General features: G+C 40.1%; 1 protein-coding gene across 1 annotated transcript in view; it reads right to left on the bottom strand.

Annotated features, from left to right (window-relative positions):
• CPA6 (carboxypeptidase A6) overlaps positions 1 to 17,900 on the bottom strand; it is an 82,375-nt gene that overhangs the window by 39,283 nt on the left and 25,192 nt on the right. The window contains exon 2 of the mRNA XM_062633232.1: positions 7,343 to 7,418. Within this exon, the coding sequence (XP_062489216.1) occupies positions 7,343 to 7,418 (76 nt within the window). The remainder of the gene's footprint in view (positions 1 to 7,342; positions 7,419 to 17,900) is intronic.

The following is a 17,900-nucleotide window of genomic DNA, read 5'->3' as shown; positions in this document are numbered from 1 at the left end:
CTATTATGTGGTAATTGAACATCCGTTCTTACAAATACAGATGCCACTGGGCTAAGTATATTTGACAGACGTGAAACAGTCTTTAACAGACTCATTAAGAAGACCCAACCAAACCCCTATTTTGTTTCTTAGTTAACTATTTATGGCTTGGTTCATTTTTTAGTTGTTGCTGCACTGCACGAGAAATGGAATAGTAATCCCTGGGTCTAATCCTGCTCCCACTCGGGCTGTGCTGAGGACTTTGTTGAACTCAGGCTTCCTCACCAGTAAAAGAGGAAGCAGATTCCTCCCATTCCAGAAAGTTCAGGCTTTCTGTGTCTTGTGAGAACAATACACTCACTACATGGGCTCTCCTGTTCTATCTGGCATCTTCCTACTTAAGTTTTCCTGGAACATTTTCCTTCTGAGACTGACAAGTGGTTTACAGATGTGTATTTTGATATACTAACTAATAACCTCTGTTGTCACCAATGTTCCCTGTGTATCTGAAATATTGTAAGCATATCTGACTGGAACCCTAACTATGAATTAGGGAAAAATCTGAACTGATGACTAAAGCATCTGACTATATAGATGTATTCGCTGTATGTGCAAAGTAAAATACACGTAGTCCTGGCTACTGAGCTAATTCTCGCCTTCCATAAAGTAAGAATAGCTCCATTTGGGCAGAGAGGCTTTCTTACTGCATTTTCGGACAGGCTTTTGTTCTCTGAAGCCTTTTTTCAGCATTTGCCTATGGAGCTGTAAACTGTCAGATTTATAGCCAAGTGATTCTTTTCCCCTATTAGATATTTTTCTGATTCCCTGAACTGCAATGACAGGATCAATTCAGGGATTACAATGGATAAGCAGCTGCTGTAAGGGCTAGAAAACAAAAGGGAATGGAGTTGTGGCTTCAAGGCCTGCTAGGCTGGCTCCTCACAAAGTTAAGGAAGTGCCTGGCTGTGCCCAGGAATTTCTTTTGTAAAAGCTACTGAGGAATGAGTGGTGTAACTCTATTATGCCGGGAATGTTCACAGAGCAATAGCTTCTTTGCTACCTATACAAACAGCCTCTATTCCAGTCAGACATATGTGATAAAAAGTGCTTGTAGATCAGCGGTGAATTAGAAGTTATCAGTCAAGGCTCAAATGAAGTAGTGCTTCAAAAATAACGCTTACAAAGAAGAATTCCAGAGCAGATAAACAGAATCTGCCAGGTCTGAGGACCTGAGCAAATCCTGGTTCCATTGCAAAGCACTTGGGAATGTGACATTTGTTTCTGCCAGTCAGGTCCAACAGAATTAAAGCCATTAAAGGGCTCATAAATCAGCAACAGGCTCCTCAAATTGTCTTCTAAACAAGAATGAGTAGCGGACAATAGCCAGTCATTGGAGAGGTGTATGAAGCACAGGGACAACGGATGGACAAGAGGAGCCTGAGGGACAGAGAATGGGCAGTTCTGTAATACTCAGCGCATTGTGCTACTATCATGCTAAATATTTCTTTTGCTTGTTGATTAGTGTAATCATTTGCCTGCAAAAAATGTATTTCTGGTCTTCAACACGATCAGGAACAAAGATTTGTAATGTATCTACAAAAAGAGATAGTATTTATAAGAGCAAAGGACTGCAGAGAACATCTAAAATTTGAGATTGGTGGCTGTAATTGTGTTAGAGCAGCAGCCAGTCAAAAAACTGTGACGGTATAGCTAGGAAAATAAGTAACTCCATGAGTTTGGACTTGAATTGCTAAAGAATTTGCTGCATTTTAGTCTATCACAACCACATGAAAATGTTCCTTAACACTGCTATGCAAAATACTTGCATTCTTACATGAAAGTTGGAGGAGGAGCTCCACCGTCATTCACCCATGTCGTACTCATTCATATCTGCTCTAGTGGTCTTTGGCACAGGGACTGTTGGAAAAGGTGTTCAAAGTTCTGGGGTGGTTTGCTGAGCACAGTTACCAGGCTTTTGTTTTTCTTCCCCACAGAAACGGAAAGAAACTTGATGTAGGAACTGATGGCACCTCCAACTGCTACTACCTTTGTCACTTGGTGAAAACCAGAAACTGGTGTGTCTTGCCTTAAAAAGAGCATGGTGCTCTCTTCCATGCTTGTCTCTGCTTCTTACTACCTCAGCCACCCCTACTGCCCTAAGAAGCACTTCCATACATGGCAGTGCACAATGCATAGGAGCTTTCAAGCCCCTGCTCTTCCTGATCGGAATGAGAGCAGTCATTGCCAGAGCCAGCTGTGGCTGCTTTGCAGGCCGGGATGGTTGTCCATCAGACTCAGTACGTTTAGGCTTTTTGCTTCATTACTGTGAATGAGTTTATTGGTTGAATACATGCAAGTTTAAGCAACTTTTCAGAACTCATAGCAGACAAATTTTAATCTGTGGGGCTGCCTATTTTCACTGCCACTGCAGGTCTACATGCTATGTCTGCCCCAACAGGGAAAAAAGCAATATTTTGTCACCTACAAGTTAACAGAACCAGCCGATGAAGGAATCAGTTTATAATAATGATTAATAACAAAGCACTGTGGGCAATGGAGCTACAGACCAGAACTAATTTGTGGAAATTACTCAGCAAGTGATTATGACTAATGTGATTTGCCTTTGGGCAATCCAAGAACCAAAAGTTAAATGTGTGGAATGAAACATTCATTATCCATTATTCACTCAGTATAGGCACTGGCATTTGTACTGTAGCAGAGCCTATACACTTCAGGCAGGTTTCAGGGGTTTACTACACTGAACATTATATGGACATTTTTTTTTTCTTAAAAAAAAAGCGGGGCAAAAATCCCTCTAATTTATGCTAAATTAAAAAAGTCTAAAGGGATGCTAAATTTAAAAAGTCTAAAGGGATTACACCTTCTGTAAAAGTGTATGAGCTAACATTACAGCTCAGGTATTGGTAGAAGAGCAATCCTGTTTGAGATCAAAAGGTTTCCATGTGGATTAAAGCCTCTGAGTAATCATCCAGCTGCTTCTGTGAGTTTTGTTGCTTACGCTGTGGCTAGACTGCCACTGCTGCCCAAGTTAATTCCTGGAGGCATATTCTAAGATACTTCAAACACATCAGGACATACAGCCACTTCCAAGATGATCCTTCAAGGATGTATCAACTGTAGGTTTCTGTAAATGCTCATTCAAGAAAGGACTCATTTTATGTCTGATCTTCTTCCCAAAAGGGATGGACCATGCAACCTGTTAACTTCTACAGCATTGCCATTATAGTGGAAGAAGGCAAAGCTCTCCCCACTTCTTTGCCCACTGCCCTTATGTTTCTTTCAGAAAGAAAGCGACTAGAGCACACTGTAAATGACAAAATCTACTCAGGAAAGAAAAACAGTGTTTACCACAGTCATTAAGAAAGAGGCAGATAAAATGAGTGAAATATATGCTGCTACTCTTTTCAGTGCCCATTTATTTTCTTCCTCATCATTTTCCTTTTGTCCAGATTAGTGAGTGATAAGAAGGGGTATCTTTGCATTTGCTTTGTTCTCTGCCAGACACCAAAATACACTGCTTTGTAATAGGACCATCAGCATAATTTTTTCAAACTTCTTTGTGATGAAGCTTTTCAGAAGGATATACTCATCTGAACATCAGAGAAGAGTTTGCCTTTTAACTCTTTGCATTGTGAAAGGCCAGAAACCAAGGCTATGTGACTCTGCCTTATAAATGTAGATTTTAAAGGCAGAAGGAAATAGCTGGAATAAACACAGACCACTATGGGTCTATAGTAAAGCTTCCTCCACTAGGCACAGTGAAGAAGAATCATGGGACAAGATGCATTGTCTTCTCTTTCCTTACCAGCATAGATGGTCCATTGTATGCAAGAAAAATCCTGCAACAAGAATACAATCCGTTTGTGCAGAATCTACTCTGTGTTTGCACTGTCCTGGGAATTTATTCAAAACATTTAAGTTGTGCATGGGTCACACTAGGGCAAACCCACGCTTGACTTTTGCACTGCAATACCTGTGTTTCTATGGGCTGACTAATGGAGACTAATCCTGACATTGCTAGACAGTATAACTTTTGGTACTCTTGAAAGATACCTTATCTCTGATAGACCAGCTTGTCAGCATAGAGAAATGTATGTCTGAATTTTAACCTAAGTGCAGGTATCCTTCTCACTTTGAGAATGAAAATGATGCAACTTTTATTTTCACTAGCTTTTCTTGTTCTTCTAGTACTCACAATGCTGGAGAATACTGTCAGGCCATTTAATAACTCAGGTTGAAGTCTTCAAATGGCTTTAACTAAAACATTCACATTCTTCAGTAGGCCAACTATTTGCAGTTAATCCCAAAATACTTTCTCTGGATAAAAAGTGAAATTGGTGCTATTTCATGGTTATTAAGGTACAAAACTGCCATGTCTTGGAAGAATCCTAGTTCCAGCTTTATTTTTCCATTGAGGAACAGAGCATGTGAGTAATATAACAGGTTGGTATTAATTTACTGCTCAAACCAAAATGGATTCAAAAGAGATGTGTCTTAAACCAGTTCTGGCTTTCTGATTCTAATATACAAAAATCTGAAGCTCAGTCCTTGTAATCGTAGTAATCTCTGAATCTCTGTTGACCCCTCTGTTCATATCTCTGTTATTCGTCAGGCATACTGTGTTACGACAGCATCAGGACTATATCTGGGCTTTGTCTGTAGCTTATTTTGCACTTTTAGGTTTTGGGTTTTTTTTGGTTCATTGTCTTCTATTTTTTCCTGAGCACATTATCCTCATTGCACTTAAAGACTCATGTTTAAAAAGCTGAATATAAGTCCTCTGTCAGTTCAGTTTTCAACTCTGGAAGCCTGGGAATGGGGGAAAGACTGGGGAGACTGACAAGAAGACTTAAAAAATTGAAGTACTCTAACTACATGGTTCTTCATGTGAGCTGATGACTTGCAGCTGCTACTGATTGTTGCTGGTATTGTGAGTACTTGGCACATCTAATGTCATTGTTGATCCAATCCTTCATAAGTGAATAATTTTAGATTTTTTTGGGGGGAGGGCTAAGATAATGATAAATTAATGTTAAACATTTCCATTCCATGCTAGCCCTCCAGATGTCTCTTTCTCTCTGACCCAATGTAGATGGAAGAGCTCCAAGACCCAAAATGCAGCTAAATCCATCCTGTTTTCATGCAACTGGGTGTCAGCACCCTCTCTCTTTTTTGAATCTTCCTTTCAACTTCCTCAGCTTACTACCTCATCAGAATCAATCACTTTCTAATGAGCTAGTCAGATTCCAATGCAGTTTGCCAAAATTTTATTATCCTGCTCTCAGTTATAACATGCAATTATTTATTCAAGTTTCTACTGCTCCCACTTTGATGGAATTGGGTGAAGGAATCTCTTTCTGGGAGCCTAAGGGAGCTCTGTAATGAGAAACAGTTGCAGGAAGGTGAGTAACCCTCTTGCTTTGCAGAGTTTGCAATATGAGGAGAAAGGAAAAGCACATGTGGTCCCTCTTTATGTTCCAGCATCAGGGAGAAGAAATTAATGCAAATACCAGCTTCCATATGTATTTCCTGGGTTTATGGATAGATATTTTTTTTTTCCTAACTGGGAGTAAAACAATTATGCTTTGTGGGGTATTACAGTAACATTCACAGTTGAGGGCCAGGCCCTTAGTAAGTACTGCAGAAACAAATATAAGACAATATTATCTAAGAGAGTTGGGTATTACAGTAGAAAGTGCTGTAATATAGCATTGCAACACTGCCTCTGTTGAGCATTAAAATTCCTCATGCAATGTGCACTGGTTGGATGTCTTGAGAATGGGATTTATAAAAGACAGCATCTTGAGTGGGGAACTCACTGAACATGTCATTAAGAAGCACAGACGTGATGAAGATAGCCTTAGCTGTCCTACTTAAAGCTAGTAAGGCATCCATGTCTTGACTGCATTAAGCCTTCTGGGCTGAGTTACCTCAGGTAGCTCTGTCCACATCCTTAAAAAATGGTAGCAAGAAGGCTTTGTCATAACTGAAAGATGGAATGCTTTTCATGCAGTGTGAGAGCTCTTCTGAGATCTTCATTTTGTTTGATTTGATATGCAGACTGAGATTTGATTTACTTGTATCTCAGATGTTCGCTATTAGACTAGAAAATTATACGTACCTTCATTCTTTGCCTCAGTGAGAACACAGTCATTTACACAAGGTTTCAACATTGAAGACAGAGATACATCACAGGCTGCCTAATATTTTGCTGGCCTTGAAGACAGCGAGCAGTCCAGAGATTTTTTGCACATGCTCCCAGCACTTTGGTACCACTGGTGTTCTGTGACTCAAAAATGCATGTCACAGGACTGCCAAAGTTACCATGTTCCTTTGTCTATGTCCATAGAACTCTTTCAGCCAGACAAACAAAGGCTTAAGTTTGCTGTGTCAAATGACCTTAACTTGTGCCCATGCTGCCTGTAAGGCTGCCCATCAAACTCATTTACCTTCATAGGTGCAGGGAAAAGTCAACTGTTGCTCGTTGGGCTCAAGCAGACTATGAACTAACACAGGGGAAGAGGCAGAGCCTGGGACTTGTGTTCAGCTCCTGGAACAAACTCGACACAGCCATCAAGCTGTTACTTCACTGGATCTGCTCTGGCTGGGCTGCATTTTGGAGATTATTAACGAGGCTTGTACCTCCCCCAGTGCCTGAGGGCAGTGCATGTGCATGGTGTGGTCCTTCCCATGCTGTTGCAGGAGCCAGAGACATGTATTACAGGTACTCCCCATCCTCCTCTGACATAATAGGCCACATGCTGTGGAAAGGCTGCCTATGCCTTCATTAGCTGTGACAGCAAAGCATCACACTGCAGAGTCCTTTTCTGCTTGCTGCTACAGTGGCACCATTGATTTTCATTTATATCTGCAGAAAAAGGCCAGGGAAGAAAGTTTCTGGCTTGCTAGTGAGACTTTTAGATACTCTTAACTGCCCCTAGAAAATTATTCTACCAGAGAGATTCTAAAACTGAAGCCACTTCCTTTTACCTACTCCCACATGTGTTCACATCTTGAATTAACTCTGTGTTTTAAATAAAACCATCAGGCAGATAATGAAGCATGCAACTATGTATGCTAGCAAGAAGTGGAAGAGCAAAAAAATAAATTCGTAAGTATGGCACCTATATTATTTTAAAGCAATAAGTGTTTCTTGTTAAAACTGTTAGGCATGATGAATCCAATTCCTATGCTATTTTATTGGGAAATTAGGAATTTAATGGGCAAAGGCTGCTTTTCAGTATATAACATAGTTTGAAGTGCAAAATGAAAGGCATGTCAGTCAATGCACTACAGTCTTCAACAAAGATCAGAAAAGGAAGATGAAAATAATGATACTCACCTTAAGCCTGTTAAATGCAGCCCTCAGGATCTGCGTTTCCCTCTTGCTCTCAGGAACAACTCGTATGACTTTATCACTGCCAATAACAGAACATTGAATTGACACCTTAATGCTCTTTGCAGCAGCACAATGCAATAATAAATAGGTTCAGATAGATACTGTACTTTTACTCTTTTTCAATATCTGCAAAATGGCAGGTGAACTGGTGCTCTGCTTCTAAAATTGCTCCCTGGTTATGCACTTACATGGAGATGATTTGCTCTTTACAGATTAGGGTGTCAGCTTGACCCTCTATTTCTGTGTAAATGCTTTTGTTCATTCCTTCTAATATGAAACATTCAGGCTGACATCTTCCATACTGAATGTCTGTCTCAGATCAAAACAATTTTGTTCTTTTCCAAAACAATCTTTTTCTGAGGACAAGATTAGGTAAGGTACATTGCTTTTGTATGTTTAAACATTTAATGGGCCTTGAAGAGCCCACTGTTCTCATGCACTAAAGAGGGGACTTGACTTCAGAAGGGAGGTGACCTTCATATCAGGGACATGCTTTTTACTTTATCCATTAAAGCTTGCACAAATTTTGTGAAGAAAATAGCTGTTCATACACGCTAAGAAGGTTCTAGATAATAGCAGCTCATTTTATGCACTTTCTTTAGCAGATCTCAATGAACATAACTTTGCAAAGATGACACAAGAAACCAAATAGCAGTCCTTTCAATGACCACCATCCATGTCACAAACAATGGGAAGCTGGAAACCATAGGGGGTTTTCCATATAGGAGGTAATCATTCACCTAAGACATCATCATCATATTCCATACACAAGAGGAATTAAATAAATTTTTGTGGCCAGTGCTAATTCCAGCATTTTCCTACGTTTTGAGGTTTTGAATTTTTACTGTTGATAATCACTGCTTCTCCTCTTCCAAGAGATCCCAGAGGTTGTGTATTTCTTTATTTCTATAGTTCCATCCATTAGCCAGAATCCCCCTTAAAAAAATTTCTTTATCTCCAGTTTCCTCATTACCTGGTAATTCTGTGCAGTAGAATTTCCTTTGTCACTAGGAGAAGTTTGTCCCTTAAATGTATTGTGAACTCTCTGACCTTCCTGAAGCTTCTGAGTCTGACCAGAAGATATATGATCAATTAGAAGCAATATGGTGAGTGTGCATGTGCCAGCCTCAGTGTTTTAGGAAGCCTCCCAAGCTGCTGCTGTCCTCAGCAAGAGGCACCTGGCCTCGCCTTTGGTGTACTGCAGCTACAGCTCTGGTAGCACTCATTTTGGTTGCAAGAGCCCTTAATATGTATATAGGTAATCATTAAATATTGTCAGTAAGCGGTTCAGAAGAATGCACTGGTTGTTGGGTTTAGTACTACTAATGCATACTGAATTCTGAAACGGCTTACTCCACCTCTTTTTGGCACTCCTTTTCCCTTCCCCCATTCTTCTTTAGCCTTTTCTCTCCAGTCAGCATCTGCTCCACTTGGTTAGCCTTTGGTCCTTCTTTCTGTCTGAGCCCTTCAGTTTTGGTTTTCACCTGTCTTGAGTTTTTCCTGCAGACAGGTTCCAAGCCTTAAAACTCCTAAGTCTTCCAACAGCTTCATAACCTTAAAGTTTTGTGTCCAGTTAGACTCCAGGTTATAGCTGCAATAACACTGATGTACCCAGAGATGTGGACCTCAGTCCATTCTTCTTGGCTGCTGTTGACCTTACTTGACAAATGTCTATGCCTAAGCAGGTAGATTTCTGAAGCACTCTTGTTAAAATCTGGCAGCTCTAAAATGATAGGGGAAATTACTATGCTTCCAAGCAAAGTTTAACTTCCTGTACAGAAACTTGGAGAGAAAGGAATAAACCTCTTGGAGTACTACAACTGCTGCATCTTTATGAGAAAAATAGATGCTTTTAATTTATCATGCATGCCGTGGAAATATTCTTTCCCATTACTCATTTCTTTCAGAGTATTAAATTGCTGTTAGAAGGAAATGGGTATGAAGAAGTAGTGATTGCCCAGGACATGTGAAGGTGAAGTAACTAATAAAGATGCATTAGACATTTCTGGAAGGACTGAGACAATTGACATATGAAAATCAGATTTTAAAGAAATAAATAGTTAAGCATGTGTTATGCAGCTGTAATGGAATTTTGAAGGAACAGATATCACCTAGGTACAATCTTGAATTAATACACATCACTCCAAACTGTCTTGGATTAGCTCAGCAACTCTGTCATTTCCCATATGATGAAAGACCTGCCTTAAAGAGGAAAATATTGGTGCTGTGACAGATTGATCATTTGAAACATTGTTGGGAAATGCCTCAAGCTGTGTCTGGGTCTGCTGCTGGAGATCTCATAGGGAGTTCAGCGTACTGGCACTGTTAGTGTTTTATGAAATGATGGTTAAGCCATTATGACACGGCAGTTGATTAATTTTTTTTATTTTTTGTGCATGGAAAATGCAGGAATACAACAAATCCCTGAAAACTATCTGCTAACACACTTCTATAGCTAGCCAGCCAGTGGATAATCATTATATGTACTTCAGAAAAGCAGATACCAAATCTGGATTTACTCCTTATATCTACCAGTCGAAGAACACAGTCCTAAGGTTATTTTTTAGCTTTACATTTCAAACTAAAGAAATCAAACCACTACCTTAAACACTATGTGAAGTTATAGGACAAGTGGTAAAGGGTTCAAATTTAAACAGGGGAAATTTAGGTTAGATATGGGGAAGAAGATCTTTACTGTGAGGGTGGTGAGGCACTGGTATGGGTTGCCCAAGGAAGCTGTGAATGCTCCATCCCTGGCAGTGTTCAAGGCCAGGTTGGACGGGGCCTTGGGTGACATGGTTTAGTGTGAGGTGTCCCTGCTCATGGCAGGGAGGTTGGAACTTAATGATCTTTAGGTCCTTTCCAACCCTAACCATTCTATGACTCTATGATTCCAATACCCATTGAATTTAGTGTAGAAATCCAACAACCTTTCCAGTATTTAAAAGCCAACAACAAAATCTTCCAGATTATGGCCTAATGTGGCTGTCAAATGGCAGTTGCACCTCAAACACTCAGAACCACCCCCTGGTGAAGTTCTCTGCTATCCCTCACGTCTAGCTGCTGAGGAGAAAGAAGCAAGTGATCATTTATACATATAGGAAAATGTAGGTATACATGCAGATGTATGTCAGCTCTCTCCTGATTTACGCAGGTAAGGTTATTTTTATAACCATAATCTCTCCAATTCTTTTTTTTTAAGGTCTGTTTTAAATTTTCTAAACAAACAGTAAGATGGGGTATATTTTGTAGAAGTTAATACAGAACTTTATATCTAGCAGGACAAGCATTCAATTTACCCCTAGCAACTAGGCTAATTGGATTTAGAGCTAGGACTTAGTGGGATCATTTGAATTTTGTGTAAACACAGTTGAAAGCCTTTGCACAGGGCAATACACAAGCTTTATGAAATGAACTGGGCAGATAAGAGTTGTGAGCAAAGGGTAGAAGCCAAACTGCTGGTGTCCGCAGGGACAGCCTTGTGTATGAGCAAAATGGGTGACCCGCTGTTGGCTAGCACTGACATGCAATGGTTGTTTTTTTTTTTCCTCTTCATTGCACGGCTGCTTTTGAAACACAAAATATGCTACACGGTCCTGGGAAGGGTGATCTTCCCTGCCACCAATGGGGTTTAAAACCTACTGGTTTATTTCTTTGGCTCTTTTCGTTTACTTTCTCTTTTCCATTTACTTTATAGTTTTGTCTATGAACAGACCAGATGGATTCAATGAAGCCATTCTGCAGCATGTATACAACTTCTATACTGATGGAATTAGTAGTTCTCTCTCACGCAGCTTTCCTGCTGAAGTCACACAAAATGGACTGCATTTATGTACATTCCTCATTTCCTTCAGGAAAATCTTTCTTACTGTTTTATTTTCCTGGCTAATGTGAACCTTAATCAGCTCTCTCCTCTCCCACAGAATTCAATAAAGTATGTTTACAAAGGCTTTGCAAGTATTTTAAATACAATTTGAGGAATGATATGTTATAAATCAAGTATCTATAGAAAAAATGTAAAGAAAATAAATCCCTGTTTACAAGCAGCCATTCATTCTTAATGGTAGAGAAGGGATTATAGAGCTCAAGAACAAGCTGCCATAGCTGCTGCACTTTAGTGGTTCATTAAGGCTTGAGAAATAGTTACACACTGAAAGACACATGTGAAAAAGACTACAGCATGAAAGCCTCTCATCAGCTCCCAATAGGCCATCAGATATCATTTGTGATGAAAGATCAACTGCTTCATTCCCTTTTCTCTGCTCAACACTTCTGCTAGTCAGAATGTTAAGAAATATTCAAACGTTTATTTTTTTAACTCTCTCTGTTACTGGGATGAAGGGTTCCAAGTGGGGACTCAATACTGCTACAAAAACTACTCCCTGAATGAAGGCTGGGATTCTTCCTGAGATCTGATGGAGTCATCTGGAAAAGGAACTTTACAAAACTTCCCGAGCCCTTCTTTATGTTTTTCTGTATTACAGCAGATGCTGGTCCAAACAGAAGAGAGCACCATTTGTATTTTCTAGATAGCATTACCTGTTTTTTCTGCCTTTTAGTTATTAAGGCAGGAAAACTGATTTTATTTGTGGTATAAGGAAGGGCTAGCTAATCTATAATTTTGAATGAAACAGATTTGTTTGTGTAATGGAGTCAGAAATGCTGAGGAGGCAAAATACTTTATTGCATATTTATCAGTATAGCACAGATGACTTCTCTGAAAACTGAATTTATGTGCAAGTTGCCTGCTAATTCCCAGGCATGAGAACATCTGAGTTTCACAGACATCTTTTAGGTGAAAAAGTTTCCTACTTTACACAAGCAGGAAACTTTAGTGACTAAACCAATTCTGTATTACTAGCACTCCTCTTTCAAACAGCTTCATTCCAGAGAAGATGGTCTGGAAAGGTGAATGCCTGCAGAAATTCCAGGTTTTGTTCCAGCTAAGGAGCAATGCCTTTCCAAGGAAAGCTGGCCTCCAATGACTTGGGAACATTGGAATATATGGCTACCTAGCTTAAACAGAAAGTAGGAATCAGTTGCTTCAGTGCATGTCTCTGTCTTGGACAAAAAAAAGTGTATGGTAATGGATACCATCTTGCTTCCCCAGGTGTCCTTTAGTTGTATTTAAATAGAAAAGAGAAAGAAAGAAGTTACTAAGGGCAGAAAGTAAAAAAGAAGTAACAAGACAAAAGAGAAACAAACAGGCCAAAGTAAGAAAGTAAACAACAAGGAAATATGGTAGGACAAGAGCTAGCAGCCTCAAGTTGTGTCAGGGGAGGTTTAGATGATTGGACAAATTTCTGCAGTGAAAGGGTGATCAAGCATTGGAACAGCCTGTGCAGGGAAGTGGTGGAATCACCATCCCTGGAAGTGTTCACAAAGAGTGTAGATGAGGCCCTTGGTGGCATGGTTTAGTGGTGGTCTTGGCTGTGCTGGGGTAAAGGTTGGACTCGATGATCTTAAAGGTCTTTTCCAACCTAGTTGAGTCTATGATTCAATGAATCGATGAACTGTGCAGGATTAAGGTATGCAAAACACTGGGAGATGACCTTTATGTCCCAAGGAGGAGGCTGCAGTAGTCTGCTTAAATGAAACAGCATGCATACTCACTTGAATTCACTTCCTAAGAAACATATTATGATAACATGTTTGCATGGAAGAGCTAATGATTGTTTACCTTGGATATAATCCTTCCAGTGACACATCATATCAAGCACAGCTACTTTTAGAGAAAGGACCATCAACATTCCAGTAAAAAATTACTGAAAGGAACTTCTGCTATAACCCCATCTGCTTACTTATTCCCAAAGCTCATATATCTCTCCAGTGTGTTGCTCTGCACTTTGTAAGGAAGTGATGAGTAGATGGTGATGTTCTTAGGCCTGGCATGGTCCTGGTGGTACCACAATGTGTATGTGTCTGTCTGAATGCTCCCCTGCCCAAACAAGAAAGCTTCTCCCCATCCTCTCTCTTCATCCTGACTGCAGAGGCATGTTGGACTTGTGCGGTGTGGCCACACAATCTTGGTTTATTGTCCTGATTAGGTTGTGGCAATCAAGACAGTGCCCCTGCACAGACCTGATTACATCAGTTGCATATGTCTTTATCCCCTTTCCTGTTCTTGACCCTCCCTTTCACCATGCTTGGACCTTGCTTTCTCTGTCCATCTCCGCCCCCATAAGCAACTCAGCCTGAATTACTTTTTCCCAATTGGATCATAGAATAGTTAGGGTTGGAAAGGACCTTAAGATCATCAAGTTCCAACCCCCCTGCCATGGGCAGGGATACCTCACACTAAACCATGTCACCCAAGGCTCTGTTCAACCTGGCCTTGAACATCGCCAGGGAGGGAGCATTCACAACTTCCCTGGGCAACCCATTCCAGTACCTCACCACCCTAACAGGAAAGAATTTCCTCCTTACATCCAATCTAAACTTCTCCCGTTTTAAGTTTTAACCTGTTATCCTTGTCCTGTCACTACAGTCTCTAATGAAGAGTCCCTCCCCAACATCCCTAGAGGCCCCCTACAGATACTGGAAGGCTGCTATGAGGTCTCCACGCAGCCTTCTCTTCTCCAGGCTGAACAGCCCCAACTTTCTCAGCCTGTCTTCATACAGGAGGTGCTCCAGTTCCCTGATCATCCTCGTGGCCCTCGTCTGGACTTGTTCCAACAGTTCCATGTCCTTTTGGTGTTGAGGGCACCAGAACTGCACACAATACTCCAGGTGAGGTCTCATGAGAGGGGCAGGATCACCTCCTTCGATCTGCTGGTCACGCTCCTTTTGATGCAGCCCAGGGAATTGGTCCCAGCTTTGCTATATCTATACCCAATTTGGTATTTCTAAGGAATCTCAGCCTTATGTGGTACTAATGATAGGGTTATCTAGGTATGTTTGCCTGCAAAATGTCCTTCAATTACCTGTGAAACTCAACCATTTCTCACATAATTCCTCCTTTACCTACTGTAAAATCCAGCTGTCCTTTACAGCACCATCTGAAATTTTGTCAGCGTCTTACATTGTCATATCCAGAAATTTCTCACGTCATGTCCCATACTGTATCCACATCCTAACCAGTTACCATAACCCCAGACCAGCCTCTGGTCCACAGCCACAGCCCCTGACCTCCTCTATAATAAAAGTCCACACAGAAGCTGATATACTTTTCTGAACTTCAAAACTACTTCAGTTCATTCTAAGCCCCACACACACTTGCAGACAACCACAGCAGCTATTTACAAATTAAGTATCCTGGGACTCTGCACCACAGATTTGCTCTTGACCCCAGTGAAATCAAAGAAAGAACACCAAGTCTGAATGAGGCTATTACAGAATTTAGGTATGAAAAGCGGAAGGCTGAAGGGGTAAATAGTTCAGTATTAGAGGTCTACATTAGCCTTCTCGCACAGCAACTTCCTTTATGACTTTGAGCAAACCATCACAGGTAATTTACAAGAGAGGTTAGATGCTGGCTTGCCTGAAGGTTTCTTATATTGAGCTCCATATGTTTAATATCCACATTCCTGGCTGCCTTTCAGTTGTAAAAAACTCACGCTGTGGCTAGAGATATTTGCTGGTAGACAGGTTTGTTTGGTCCCTCTCTGCCGCATCTGTTCCAATGGCCTGAGCAAGAGTCTGGGCTCTGTCCCGGTGGATGTGCTTGAAGCACAGGTACTTGCAAAAGCCTGGCAATCAGCCTGGCTCTGCAGCTGAGGGCACACTTGCCTGTAAAGAATGATGGACAAGCTTAGACTTAAAGCTGTGTTTAGCTGACTGTGTAAACATGGCTACGCTCTCCCCCCATAAATGGGGATGACAGCATCTTTTAAAATTGTCGGGTACTGAGACAATAAATAAATTCATGATTTTAAGCTTCCAGATGGCTATGGTAATGGAGCAATGGAGGGACCACAGATGGAAAGCAGTAAATACACGTTTTACAGAAGCTAAAGAACAAAATTCTGCAACACTTTTAAGTCTTGAAGCATTGTTCATTTACACCATAAACTTCAGTGGTGTCACAAGCACTGTAAGAGATCATCTCTAAGCCTAGAAAGATATCAAACCTCCAATGGCCCACCAGTTTGACTTGTTACATGGCTCTAAGTTTCCTGTGCTTGCCTTTGATCTTAGTAGAGAGAAACAGATACACTCAGACATGTCCAATGCTGAGAAATGGGCCAGCATTCTTCAAACCCCGTTTTCTATTACAGACACACACACATGAGGTAGAAGAGCAATTTATTTGTTCTAATGGTTATATTTTCCCCACAAGTTATCAAAGACTGTACTGAATGAAACTGGACAAAGGCATCAGTTGCCCAGCAGGTCCTGAAATGCCTCAGAAAGATAGTAAATACCATTGTTCATGATGCACTCACTCATGGTGGGAAAATTAAATCTTCATTTCTGCCTGGTCACCTGAAAACTACATTCTTTCTTGGAAATTTAAACCCCGCTATTCCTTGACAACTTTACTTCTATTAAAGCTAAAACACCATCACACCATGTGGGCATGGCTTTGGCTTTTCTAATAAATTTTGAGACCTAAAAAATCAAGACAAATATGCACTTAGAAGGTAAGTGATGTTAAGCTACAATTTACATCTTTTAAAAAATGTAATAAGAGTGCTTTATTATTTGGTGCGACTCCTTTGCATCCTTTTTTTCAACTTCCTACAATGCCTAGGACCTTCCTTGAATAAATAACTTGAGAAAAAAAAAAAAATTGGAGATAAAGAAAAAAATCTTTGTATTTTTGTAAAGCATATAGAATGAGGGATAAAAGCATGAACCAATTTCTGCTGCTGAATGGGACAAAGTCTAGAAGTATTTGGTTATTCCTGATAGGCAATCTCTTGAGCTCAATTTAAGACCTTGATCCTCAAGCTTTCATGAATGTATAAAGGATTTCTGCATTAGCAGGAGGAAGTCTGTACTCATTACTGTACTTGGCACAGAAACACAAATAACTGGTGAGCGTATGAGTTTGTAAGTGTATAAAAATGAGATCAGAGGAATTGCCTCATACATATTTTAAAAAGTAAATGTCAAGATGGTGAGCTTAGTTTTAATTTAGGGCTTATCATTAGTGGTTTCTATGCATTTATTCATTTATTCAAGTTACAGCAAGAAAGATGAAAATACTTATGGGATAAAAAAATGTTATGGCATGAAATACTGTTGCATTGAGATGTCGGTAGCATGTTAAGTTCCCCAAACTATTCAGTCATGAAAATTACCTAGTTTGCTACCACAGAGTGATTTTGTGTTTTAATTCATAGGAAAAACACCTTTAATGTCACCATACAAATAAAGGACAAACAGGACATGGCTCTCCACAGTTTTGCAGGAGGACAGGATCCATAGATTTCAAAGTTGCAGAAGGATGCAAAGGTGCAAGATGCCAATGGGAGTATGCACTGGAAGCAACCTACATCGTTGGGGGATCAGCATACACAAATCCCACCAATTGGGCTTTTCATTTAACATTGTCAGGTTTTGTGCAATAAAATGTTTTGGAAAATTTGGAAATGTTGGAATTTTGGATGCTTAACTATATGAAGGGTTTTCTTTAAATCAACATTCAAAAATATTTATTGAAATAAATATGAAAATAAAAGAAAAGTGTAATCCATTTTCAGTGAACATAGAAACCATATGTGTGAGGCAAGGGGAGAGAGAAGTAATTTTCATGAAAAAAATTTGGTTCCTGATCAGTCATGTCACAGAAATCTAGAGTTTTTAAGAATTATACACTTAAAAGTGCAGCGTCAATTTTGTACCACCTATACTTCAAATTACAGGGTATTTACTGAACCATCAGTCCTTACTGAGATCAATCCAATTACCTGTGATGGCAAATTAAGCATGCATGTGCCTGCAGCAAGAAGTGTTGTTTTATTAACTGTAACAGATTTTTAATGTCCACATTTTAATAATTTTCAGATAAATTCAGATTTTTTTAACATGAGAGTTCAAAACAACATTTTGGAACTAGATTTAGTGCTACAAAGAGAAGCCTCATGACTCACAGCATGTCCTCTCTTAAGGACCACTTGTCCATGGTGATGAATTTATAGACAAGGTTCGGAAACTCTTCACAGTGGGACATTTTTAACATACAAACAAGAAAACACTTACGCAGCTGCTCCACACAGCTTTATGGATGCATATAGTCTTTTTGCTTATACATACAATTAGGCTAGTTTTACACTCTTTGACTTATTGTCTGAGCCTTTTTGGTTGGAAATACGGGTTTTAAATCCTGTTATACTTTATCCCATTTGTTTCTCATATTACAGGAATTATGTGATAATCTGCCCAAAGGGAAGAAGTGGCCACTCTGGATAGCCACTGCTTGCCACCCTGGTATGTGCAGGCAGCCCTCCCAGCCACACTCACTGCTCACAGGCAAGCAGCTCTTCAGATTACTGCTTGCAGCACTTCTCTCAATATTTTGTCAAAGGCATAAATAAGATAAGAAAAAAGACAGAAA

The sequence above is a fragment of the Pezoporus occidentalis genome, unplaced genomic scaffold (genome assembly GCF_034315485.1).
Source record: "Pezoporus occidentalis ecotype Australia unplaced genomic scaffold, CSIRO_AGI_Poc_V1 ctg4, whole genome shotgun sequence".
Taxonomy (NCBI): domain Eukaryota; kingdom Metazoa; phylum Chordata; class Aves; order Psittaciformes; family Psittacidae; genus Pezoporus; species Pezoporus occidentalis.
This window is presented reverse-complemented; position numbering and strand designations above follow the sequence as displayed.